The sequence below is a fragment of the Meriones unguiculatus genome, chromosome 8 (assembly GCF_030254825.1).
Source record: "Meriones unguiculatus strain TT.TT164.6M chromosome 8, Bangor_MerUng_6.1, whole genome shotgun sequence".
Taxonomy (NCBI): Eukaryota; Metazoa; Chordata; class Mammalia; order Rodentia; family Muridae; genus Meriones; species Meriones unguiculatus.
The window spans coordinates 25460574-25472394 of record NC_083356.1 but is presented as its reverse complement, the minus strand read 5'-3'; the positions used below and the strand labels follow the sequence as shown (position 1 = coordinate 25472394).

The following is an 11821-nucleotide window of genomic DNA, read 5'->3' as shown; positions in this document are numbered from 1 at the left end:
TCTCTATCTCCAGAGGTTCTGGAGGAAAGTTGTTGGGAGCTGCGGAAAGACTGGCCTTCATTTGGAGTCAGTGAAGAATTTCCAAGTCTATTTCACCTTCTGTTTGAGACAGCAAGTGGGGTATCCTTGTTTAGGACACACCTTTTGTTTGACTTCCTTGTGAATTTACTTATTTGTCCTGAGGCACTTTTGCTCTGGCTTAAAAGGAGTCTGAAATAAAGCAAGGCGTCTAGTTTCCACTAGAGCCTCTCGGAAAGGTCCCATGTGTTGTGTGTTGGCTTATTAATTTCAATCCTTACTCCCGACTCAAGAGCCGTTCGACTCTGCCGGCAGGCTCTGGCAGGAAGTGATGTTTCTGGCCTGGTGCCTGCAGCTAGAGACCAATGCAAGGCCCATTGTTTGAAGTTAGAGCTGGTGGGGGCCACGGGAAGCCCCTAGCAATGCCCTGTGTCCCACTTAGTGAAGACTCAGAACCCCGAGTGAGGACTGCACCAGTGGACAGAACAGCCCGGTACCAGGATGAAGGCACTCAGGGCTATCCTCCTGATCTTGCTACTAAGTGGACAGCCAGGTGCGGGGTCACCTCAGGAAGGGGTGACCAAGTCCTCACCCATGAGTACCTCCAGGAACCCCCTTATCCCAGGGACAAGGAATAGGCTCAGGGAAGAAGATGGAAGGCTGGGCTCTTCTCTCTGCCAGTTGCAGGCTTGGCTGCTTCAGCCCTGCAGGGATAGGGGTGGGGAGAGTGCTGTCTCCTTGTGTACAATGGAAAGGGTAGGGAAAAGAGGCGTCAGGACTTAGTGCTCAGCCCCGAGGGTGTCTTCTGCATCTGAGCAGCCAAGGCTTACTGATGTCCCTGCACCACCAGGGAGCAAGTGGGCACAAGAAGAAGACGGTGACGTGAACTTGGGGCCAAAGAGAGACGATTTCGATGACGATGATGACGATGATAATGATGATGATGATGATGATGATGATGATGATGATGATGATGAAGAGGAGGAAGAAGAGGAGACCAACATGATCCCTGGAAGCAGGGACAGAGGTACCCCACCCCAGCCGAGGGCCCAGCTTCCTGCTCTACATAGAGCATTCCTCTAACCCTTACCTTCCGTTCCTGAGGGCAAAGCAAAGCAAGCTGCGAGCATCCAAACCAGAGTGGCTCTCCCCTCAGGCAGCTTTCTCCACTCTGAGCTAACACCCAGGTCTGCCCCATCTCAGCTCCATGTACCTTAGCCCTGGGCCTTACCTTACCCAATCCCCATGCTCTGTCCTCCCTCTTAATAGCTGCAGGCACAGGCTCCTTCAGGAGGGCTCAAGAGTGGTTGGTGGTGGTGGCGGGGGACTTGGGCCCTGGAGGCCCACTCTCAACCCGAGCTGCTCTGCTGCCCACAGTGCCCCTCCAGTGCTACTTCTGCCAGGTGCTAGGCTTTGGGGAAAGCTGCAACCAGACCCAGAAGTGCTCCCACAGCCAGCCTTTCTGCACCACGCTCATCTCCCATACCAACACTGGTGAGCATCTGGGGAGGCATACCCAGGGAGGAGGCTGGAGAAAGAGCCCACACGAACACCCATGCTCCACCCTCACCCTCTGTTCTCCACAACCCCCTAGACAAAGGTCTCCTGATTACCTACTCCGTGTGGTGTACTGATACCTGCCAACCCCTCGCCAGGACTTTGCAAGACACCCACATCACCCAGACATGTTGCCAGTCCTCCTTCTGCAATACCCTACCCTGGGAACAGCCCCAAGTCTACAGTCCTCCGGGTGGCCGGGCAGATGGTCCCCTGGATGGGGGGAGCAGACACCCTCAAGGCGGCAGTTCAAGCAGCCCTCTGGATGGGGAGGCCAGACATCCTCAAGGCAGCAGTTCAAGCAGCCCTCTGGATGACGGGGCCAGACATCCTCAAGGCGGCAAGATTGGCCACCCCCAGGTCGTCAAGGCTGCCCACCCTCGGAATGATGGGGCTAGCTTACCCAAGGGTGGCAAGGCTAATGGGCCCCAGGGCAGTGGGGCAGGGTGCCTTCCAGGCTGGACCAAATTTGGTAATACAGCCCTCCTGCTCAGCTTCCTCACCAGTCTATGGGTATCAGGGGCCTGAAGATCTGTCCCCCTCCTACCAGGAGCCCCTGGCCTCCCCTTCCCCACAACCAGCTTCAGAGAATAAACTTGAATGTTGTTTTTTTTTTTTTCAATCTAGCCAGTTGCCGCTCCTCTGGCAATTCTCTGCCCTCAGTTTCACCCTCAGGTCTTCTTGCTCTCTTCTCTCCATGGGCAGCAACATAGGTAACGTGGCCACCTCAGATCCAGGTGTCTGTTGCCTGTGCTGTGGGGGCTGTTCGGCCTACGGGGGATCCCATCTGCCTAGCTGTGCAGAGGTGATGATGAGCCTGTAAGGTCCCTTCTCATCCTGAATGTGACAGCAATTCTTCCTCAGAGCCACCATCAAGATAAAAACAGTCCTTTCGTAGGTGTGAAGCACAGGGTAAGCCTGCAGTGACCTCGTGTGTGTGTGTGTGTGTGTGTGTGTGTGTGTGTGTGTGTGTAGGGGGGTCAGAAAGGGTGAGAAAGGCCCAAAACCTGGCCCAGAAATCCATCCTCTTTTGGATTCCAGAACCTCTCTCCTAGCCTAGGCCCCCTAGGAGCCCAAGGTAGGCAGCAGCAAGTCTAGGAACAGTCAAAAAAAAAAAAAAAAAAAAAGGCCCCATGGGCTCCTGAAGCAGAGAAATACATGGCACACCCATCCCTGCCTTGGGGGATGGGGTACCTTCACTGGTGTGGAGAGGCCCCTAGCTGTTGAGCAGGTAAGCATCTCCTTGAGGAGGCAGGGAACCTGGCAGATGGGCATGTCCTTGACGGGGTGTGTTCCCTATCAGCAGAGTTCTCGGCTCCCTTGACTTCTACCAGCAGTTGGTGCCAGGGCAAATCTCTGGGATGGGAGAAAAAAAGGCTAAGCCTGGACCACTGCTCCACCGCTGACTTGGCTGGGCCTCAGTTTTCCCACTAGTGCAGCAAAGGAGCAAGGCTCAAGGAACTCCTGGGTCCCCAGTAGCTCAGTGTTGCAAGAACTAGAAGTCCAGAGTCCTCTCTTTCACGCCAAATTTGTTCATTGGCATGCAGTAAGAAACCCCTTCTATCCCCCGTCACTCCTTTTCCTTATTGATGTAGTGTCAGTAACTAGCTGGGTTGTGTGAGGACAGAACCCTGGGTTGGCGGAGGCAGCTCTTCCTCTTTCCTCTTCCTCCTTCCTGCTGACTGGAACTCAGCAGCTCTTTCTACCACGAGAAAGCACCATGATAATAGCAGGGCAACATGGAAGAAGGTTCTGGAATGTCAATAAATGGAAAGCGTTACACCGGCCCTGCACTGTCTACCTCAAGATCCCCTTTCTTAGGAGGGAAGTAAACTCCCTCATTGAAGCTAACTGTCTTGATTTTCTGTTGCTCATATTTCCACACGTGGTCACGCACATGGGTTTGCACGCCTGCTTTGTTACACACACAGACACAGCCCTGAATGGTTCACAGCTGGGGAGTCAGACTATCTACATTTAAATCTTCAATCCACCCTACCAACTCCATCGCCTCTGTGACGTGGGACTGCAGCATGGATTCGGTGAGGTGCCTAAGCCTGACACCGGGCTTCCCACAATTCCTAAGCAGGTCAGAGGTGCCTGCCTCAGAGCCCCGTGCAGGATGTGATCCCAAGAAAGAACAACAGGATGCGAGGGAGGGGCCGTGCCCAATCCCCCAGCCAGGCAGGGGGAGGTGGTGCTGGGTCCTGATGAGGTTCCCATCTGGGTCAGTTTCCCAAGGCTGCTGCAGTAGGTCACGTGCTCACTTCCCCAGAAGTCCAAGCTTAAGCTGCAGAACTGGAGGAGGGTGTGGCCCAGACTAGCTTCAACCTGCAGTGTTCCTGCGTGCTGGTCTCAAAAAATGTGGCTTAGATCTTAAATGTCCTCCAGACGTCGGTGTTGAAGCCTTGAGCATGAGAGCATGAGGATGTGGCAGTGTGGGAAGAGGTGGAACTTTTAAGGGGAGTGTGTGTGTGTGTGTGTGTGTGTGTGTCCCTCTTAGTTACTTTTCAATAACTGTGAGGAAACACCACGACCTGAGCAACTTACAGAAGAGTTTATTGGGGCGTGCTGCTCAAGGATAAATTCATGGCAGGGAGCATGGCAACAGGCAGGTAAGCCTGGCACCGAAGCAGTAGCTGAGAGCTTACGTCTGATCCACAAGCGTGGCACAGAAGGAATGTCTGGGATACTGGTCATGGTGTGAACTTTGAAACCTCAAAGCCAGCCCCCAGTGGCACACCCCTTCCAACAAGGCCACACCTCCTAATCCTCCCCAGACAGTTCCACCAACTGGGGACCAAGCATCTAAACATATGAGTCTATGGTGTTCTGCTTTTTAACACCATCCCACTGCAGCGCCCTGGCCCACCACCCATCACACACACACACACACACACACACACACACACACTCACAGAATACAATAGGGCAATGGGCATCTAATACCCATACATAGTCTCAGCCTGTGCCCACAGCCATAGGGACAGGAGGTAAAGACCCCAAGACTGGATTGTAAATCTACCTGAGTGCAGGCAGATTGAAGGAGGTACCAACGATACCAACCATAAGCAAGACTCAGCCTCCTCCCCACTTAGAGATGGCTCCATACCCACTCTGAGGGGTGGGGCCAAGGTTGCTCAGGGAAACAAACAGGCATCCTGGAGTTAAAAGGTTTCTTCCTCAGTGTGCCCAGACTTTTTTTTGTCTGAGACAGATTCTTTTTATATAGCTCTGGTTGTCCTAGAACTCACTACATAGACCAAGATGGCCTCAGACTCACAGAGATCAGTTTGTCTCTGCCTCCTGAGTGCTGGAATTAAATTAAAGGCACACGCCACTGTGCCTGGATGTGCCCAGGTTTTTTGTCTCTTAATTCTGTGGGAAATGTAAAGAAAATATACCATTTTTTTCTATCAAAGGGTTAAATAAGACAAAGCTTCATTTTCAAAAATTATAAAGAAGCCACCCACTTGGCAGAAATTCAAATTCCCCCAGGTTCATTACTTCTTTAATGTGCTCTCTTTAAAAAAGAGGAAAAGAAAAAATGCACTTTGCTTATCAGCTGCCCTGTTCTAAATCAGACAACAGCATAAGAGCGCGAGCGCGAGGCCAATCTCTGACCCCTCAGAGGGACGGGACCATCTTGCATTTGACAAAGAGTTCCAGAGGGACCTCTGCTGGGTGTGTTTGCCTGCTTGATTTGACACAGATACACATCCTTCTGCAAAAGTAAAATACTTTAATTGTATTATTATATGCGTAGGAGAGTCTTGTCTGCCTATATGTCTGTGTATCATGTGAGTGCCTGGTACCCTAGGAGGCCAGAAGCTACAGGCCTGGAGTTACAGGAGGTTGAGAGCCACTGGGTGGTGATGGGAATCAAATCTAGGCCCTCTGGAAGAGCAGCCAGTGCTCTTAATGGCTGAGCCATCTTTCCACACTCCAGAAGTAAAACTTTTTGCCTTGCTGACAAGATTGTGTGGTCATTTTCGTGGGACTCCAGACTCATTTCTAGCAAGTTTCAGATTTCCCAGTGACGTATTTGCCCGTGTGAGCAAATTAGCAGGCAGCCATAGAGTTGTCAAACTATCTTTGCCTCTGTTCTATGGCTCCCTGAGCCCGGAGGCCAGGTCCCAGGCGCATCTCCAGAGGACCATGAAATGAGCTAGGCAGCTCCCCAAGAGCAGTATCTGCGCAGCCTCAGCCCCTGAGGCACCATGCTCAGCTCTTTGAAGCCAGGAGCCCCTTCGGTGAAGGCTCCCCTGCAACCCTCCCTCAGGGCTCTTTCCTCTCCCAGCTTCCAAGTTCCCCAGCCTGGCTGACAGCCATAGCTTCAGGGTGATGAGAACTCTACCGAAGGTGAGGAGAAATGACAGCTGGCTCCGGATCTGCCTGAGAAGCAGAGTATCTGCCAGACCCCATCATACTCTGAGACCACTGTGGGCCCTTCCTGGGTGTTGGGCTCCTGGGAAGGCTTGGAGCACTCAGCAAAGATGCTCTGAGCTACTGAGTCACTTAGCTTCAGCCCAGAACATCGATTTGCTTTCAGATGCCAGGCAGAAAATGTAACCGACTGCAATTTTTTTTTTTTTAATGGATGCTCTTGTCTGTTGGTTGCATGGTTGCAGTACCTTTGTTTATACTCCCAACTTGGGAGGCTGAGATGGGCAACAGAGTGAGACTTCATCTCAAACAAACAAACAAACAATAAATAAATAAACAAAATGGAAGCTTTGTCATGCTTCCAAACAAGTGTGGGTGTCAGCTACCTCCAAGTAGGGTTATCACTCTGGGTATGCCTGTATCTCAGTCTCTTCTTGTTCAGTCGTATTGCATCAGGGCCAACTCTAATGACCAAGTCTTACCCCAACTGCCTTTGTAAAGACTCTTTCTCTAAACACAGCCACTTCCATGGGATGGGATGGGGCCAGGTAGGAATTAAGTGTGACTTTTAGACTACCATCCAGAACATGACAGAACTGCTGGTCTGTCAGGAACAGGGAGACCAAGGAGACAGAGGATTTTTCAGGTAGAGGACTGGCTTCTGGGAACTCTTAGGTACTGAGGCCACAAATCGCACTCAGCCATCATACACACATACACATGTCCGGCTAGGTGACCATAAAGATGGTTGGTGGTCTGGGGGGAGTCTTGTACTTTAATGGGCTGGTCCAGATATACAAGTCCAGCCTGGAACACTGCTGGCCTACGGGGCTAGGTGTTGTTGCTGTGAGCTACCTTGAGCTGGCTCTATTCTTACATGACACTCCCAGTCTCATCCCTGGGTATCTAGGCAGAGAGACGCCTGGCATGTGGCCTGGCTCTGGCAGAACTCAGTCTGCTGGAGAGACTGTAACAGAGAAGAAGACATTAGTTCCCTGGCCAGTGGTACCCAGCTGAAGCAAGCCCAAGGCTGCAGAACAGCCTCTGGTTGATCCTGGGAGCATAGAGGGGCCCAAGACCCTTAGTTCTTTACTTGTGTGGACCCCTGGTGAGCTGCCAGCTAGAGCAAGGTGGAGGAGGTCCTTAGCCTAGATCCAGGCCTAGATCTTCCCAGTATTACAAAACGCCCTTGTGGTTCACTGGCATATTCAGAGGGTCTTGCCTCTGTATAGACCCTGGGGGTGCCCCTCCTAGATCGTGTTCTGTGTGTTTGTTCCCTGTCTTGTGACCCTCCACATAAAAGAAAAAAACTGTTTGCTTCAAATAGTGAGGGATCCAATAGACTAAAGTAAGATCTGGCCAAGCTTAGCTTGGAAGAATTTACAAATGAGTCTGTTGGGGTTACACAGGGGGACACGAGTGATTCATAGGCAGCTGCATCACTAAAAAAAAATCCCAACCACTATTTTTTTTAAACTTCTGGCATTATTTAACATTTCTAAAAGGACACACAGCTTGGACAGGAGGGATGGCAGTTGGAATCTCTGGATAGGTATCTTGCGACCCTCCCTTAACAGCCAAGTGTTGTAGACCTGGCTGCCTGCTGTACAGATCAGCTTACTTCTGTGTCCTAGTTTGCTTTCTGTTGCCATGATTAAAAACCACAACCAAAACCAGCCTGGTGAGGAAAGGGTTTATTTGGTTTATATGACCTCATCACAGTCCATCATGAAAGGAAGTCATGGCATAAACTTAAAGACAGGAGCCAAGAATTGAGGATATGCAGAATGCTTGCTCTCCATAATTTCCTCAGCCTGCTTTTTAATACACCTCAGAATCATCTACCCAAGGCTGGCGCTGCTCACAGTAAGCTGGGTCCTACCACATCAATCACTAATCATGAAAATGCGCCTCTCCCCCCTTAGACTCCCCTACAGGCCAATCTGATGGAGGCTTCTTCTCAATTAAGCTTCTCTCTTGTTGACTCCATTTTGTGTGAGGTTGACAAAAACTAACCAGCATGTAAGACTTTGGCCCAAGATCCCCTGTTGGTCACAGCTGTTCTGCTTTTGTGATGGTAAAGGTCACAGCAAGCTCAAAAGAAACTGCTATGCTCTCTCCTTCCCCTAACTCTCACAGTGTTTCTCTCTGAACCTTAGGAGAGGTGTTGTATATTCTCTGCTCCTCAGGGAGGGGCACTGTGCGTCACAGCACTACTGTAGATAACAGCAATGGACCCTCATTCCTAGAATGATGATGGAGGAGCCCAAGCCAGGGGGCAAAGTCTCACAGACAAGCTAGGCACGGTGCTATCTCAGTTTCTGTTTCTGTCGCTGTGATGAAATACTCTGACAAAAAGCAGTTTAAGGGAGAAAGGCCATATACAGACCACCAGGACAGGGAAGTCAAAGACAGGAGGAACTTGAAGCATCTGGTCACAGTAACTTCCACAGTCAGGTGGCAGGGAGAGAGAGAGAGAGAGAGAGAGAGAGAGAGAGAGAGAGCAATGAACCAATGAATGCTGGTGCTCAGCTCACTTTCTCCACTCTGTACAGGAAGTTTTGCCCAGGGAACAGCGCCACCCACAGTCAAGATGTAACCAAGCAACATAATCAAAGTAATCTCCCTATGGGCAAGGCCAGAGGATTGCCACCCAGGTGATTCTATGTTAGAAGGACCCTTCTGTTTGAGGTTACAGTCTGCCCAGCCCAGATAGCCATTCTGAGTTTGATGTTAAGGTGCAGGACTCCCTCTCCCCATCAGGACCTCCTGCTTTCTGCCTGACTTCATCTGGAGAGGGTCTTTAGACACAGATGCCCCTAACCACATCTGATATATGGCCTTTGACACAGCTCCCTGCTAGCTCTCCCCTCCCTGTGCCTATGGGATAATTAGGTACCGTGTTCCTGTTCATATGATAGGGTTATGCTGTTTAATGCAAAACAAGCATCCTCAAAAATGCCTAGTTCCAACCAATTATGTACCCCTATCCCTGGAGGGTTCCCCACCCACTCTCCAAGGGGTAGCTAGCCTTTGTTCTCTGGAATTAAAGATGAACTAGCTCCCTGCAGTGGTTCCCAGAGTGTGTGATCTCTGTAGAGTGCTTGCAGGCCATTCCAGGCACGCTCTGTCTCGTGCCCCTCCTGACCTCATGGGCTGATGGGAGAGAACCCCCAGGCAAGAGGAGAACCACAGTTCTAGAGCCCGTCAAGTTGATAACTGACTCCAACCATCACAGTGTCACAGGTCTATAAACCCAACTAAATCTGAAAGCTGAAGCAGGACGATAAGCTTAAGGCCAGCCTTGGACTAATGAGACCCTGTCTCAAAATTAAAAATCCGAAGACTGAGGATATGGCTCAGCTGATAAAGTGCTCTCCACGTAGTCATGAAGCCGAGTTCCCATCCCTAGTACCACGTGGAAAGCTGGCCATGGCAGCATGCCTGTAATCCCAGCTCTGGGAAAGCTGACACAGGAGGCTCTCTGAGGCTTGTTTGGTGGCTAGTCTTGCTGTATTGGTGAGCTCCGTGGGAGACCATATCTCAAGAAATAACGTGGAACTGGGCATGGTAGCACACGACGTTAACCCTAGCACTCAGGAGGCAGAGGCAGGCAGACCTGTGAGTTCCAGGCCAGCCTGGGCTACAGAGTGAGTTCCATGGTAACTAGGGCTACAGAGAGAAAGCCTGTCTCAAACAAAACAAAACAAAAGTAAGGTGGAGGGGGCTTCTGAGATGGCTCAGCAGTTAAGAGCACTTGCTAGTCTTGCAGAAGACCTTTGTTTGGTTCCCAGGACCCACATAGCAACTCACAACCCTCTGTAACTCCAGTTCTAGGAGATCCAACGTTCTCTTCTTACCTGAGGGCATCATGCACACACACAGTACACACACATAAAAATCAATAAATCTTTCTAGAAACAGATAAGTTAGAGGTAGAAGCAAGTGGTAGAGGAAGGCACCTGACATTAACCTCTAGACTTCACACTCATAAGCACACGCACGCACGCACACACACACACACGTAGAAAGAGCTGGGGATACAGCTCAGTGGCAGAGTACTTACCTAGTATCTGTAAGATCCTAGGTTTAAAACCCAGTTGTTGTTGTTTTTTAAGTCACAGACAACCGAATGGCCTGTGTCCTTTTCATCCTGCCTTAGTGGACAACAATAGCCAGAGAGTCCTTTGAACTGAGCCCACCAGCAAATACTTTTTTCAGTGCCCATGTTACTTACTGGAAGATACAACTGCATGCCAAGGGGTCCTAAAAAGTCAGTCTAATTCATGGGGACAGAGGAAGTGTCAGTCCGGGGTATGCATGCTTTACCTGAGACAGTCAGTTGTCCACAAATCCAGCAGTCTGACCACTTACGAATCTCTGCAGTAACCTCCACAGCTATAAAAAGGACTTCTGCTGGACATCAGCAGCAGTAGTCTGTGGATGTAAGCACATATGTTTAGAAGGTTAACTTGACAAGTGCATCGCATCCTTCTAACCAGCAATAGCAAGAGCCTTCATGCTAGGGCCTATGGCTTCTCCACCCACAGGTTTTTGTACTGGCTTGCAGCACCAGGCATACTGTGGGTGGGCCTTAAATTCAATCTGAATTCAGTTGTTTGCACCTCTAACAGTCCTGACCCTTTGCACATTTGCCTGGCATGCTGATATTGCAGCAGGTTGGGCCCACAACCATGCAGCAAAGTTGGGGACAGTTCTCTTGCAGCCTGCATAGCACTTTCTGATGCTAGGAAAGCAAGCCAGGAAGCTTCCGGCTCAATCACAGGTTAACTTCCCCAGGTCCTGCAATCAGAGCATGTGGTGCCTCCAGCAACAGCGATTTACTGTCTAGCTCTAGTGTACAACCAGCCATAGTAAAAATATCCCATATGGCATGGGAGACCCCAAGAGCCTCCCAGGCCAACAGCTCACAATGAGGTAATCAACGCTGCCACTGGGATTTGTATTCAATAACCTTCTTGATTATAAGGATACTTCTCCCCAGACCTCTGGGGTACATTCTGCATTTATGTCTTTTAATTGCAGTTATTGCAATCCGTTCTATCAAATACCCAGCCTCTATAGTATTACGGGGCAGGCAGACGTACCATTGGACTTTCTCAGCCTGGTTGTGCACATCAGCATTGGTGACTGCTGGCTTTCTGGGGTGCCCATATGTGACACTGAGTTGGGTGAGACCCTCGATGGTGACATCACCACTGTCTGTTACTTAGTGATGCTTGTCAGAGACGGCACGACAGCGTGCAGATGAGATGACATTTCCTTGCCCTCCCCCCAACAGTCATAACCCTATGACGTCTACTTGCCGTTTCCATACGGGACAGGTAGATTGTGTACTTGTCCCATCGTATCGCATATCTTCCACGGTCCTAGTCGGAAGCCGCCCTTGGGTGTTGAAACAGCATGCAGAATATACAAGTGTTCTATGGGGATGTTGGCTCTCTGGTGATCAGACTTTATATGAACCCATCAGACAGCTTCTTATGGTACCTGAGGCAGATGGTCTTCATTTTGTATTTTTGGTAAAGACATCTGATCCCTAGTTTCCAGGAAGGCTCATTGGGCTCAATGTGTGCTGCCACTAGAGACTCCAGTTTCTGCTGAGCTCTGTTATATATCCCTTTCACATCTGTTGTCCTGACAGTGGCCAACCCAGAGCCTGCCAGTTCTCTCTTCCCCACTGACCATTGAATACAGCCCAACTGTCAGCAGATAATGTCACAGGTCAAGTCTCAGAGTTGGCACCATTCAAGTTGCTCATACCCACACTCCCCCTGCCCCCCACCTCCAGCCACATGGTGAAAACATTTCTTCATATGGCTGCAAACAGCCATTCCTG

The 11821-nt window shown here is 50.4% G+C and overlaps 1 protein-coding gene across 2 annotated transcripts; it reads left to right on the top strand.

The window, feature by feature from the left end:
- Positions 1-410: 410 nt before the first annotated feature.
- On the top strand, positions 411-2450 carry Gpihbp1 (glycosylphosphatidylinositol anchored high density lipoprotein binding protein 1). Of its 2 annotated transcripts, none has more exons than XM_060390556.1 (4): positions 411-571; positions 869-1045; positions 1396-1512; positions 2070-2450. In XM_060390556.1, the coding sequence occupies exons 1-4, from the start codon at positions 520-522 to the stop codon at positions 2396-2398; spliced, it is 675 nt and encodes a 224-aa protein (XP_060246539.1). In that variant the 5' UTR covers positions 411-519; the 3' UTR covers positions 2399-2450. The 2 variants fall into 2 exon arrangements, with proteins under 2 accessions (XP_060246539.1, XP_060246538.1); XM_060390555.1 differs by having other exon boundaries at positions 1613-2423.
- The last annotated feature ends 9371 nt before the right edge of the window (positions 2451-11821 follow it).

Excerpts from the sequence above, each read along its gene's own strand:
- Gpihbp1 (XM_060390555.1), top strand. The coding sequence starts at position 520 with ATGAAGGCACTCAGGGCTATCCTCCTGATCTTGCTACTAAGTGGACAG. Across the intron at positions 572-868 it reads GCTACTAAGTGGACAGCCAG|GGAGCAAGTGGGCACAAGAA; the intron begins GTGCGGGGTCAC and ends CTGCACCACCAG. Across the intron at positions 1,513-1,612 it reads CATCTCCCATACCAACACTG|ACAAAGGTCTCCTGATTACC; the intron begins GTGAGCATCTGG and ends ACAACCCCCTAG.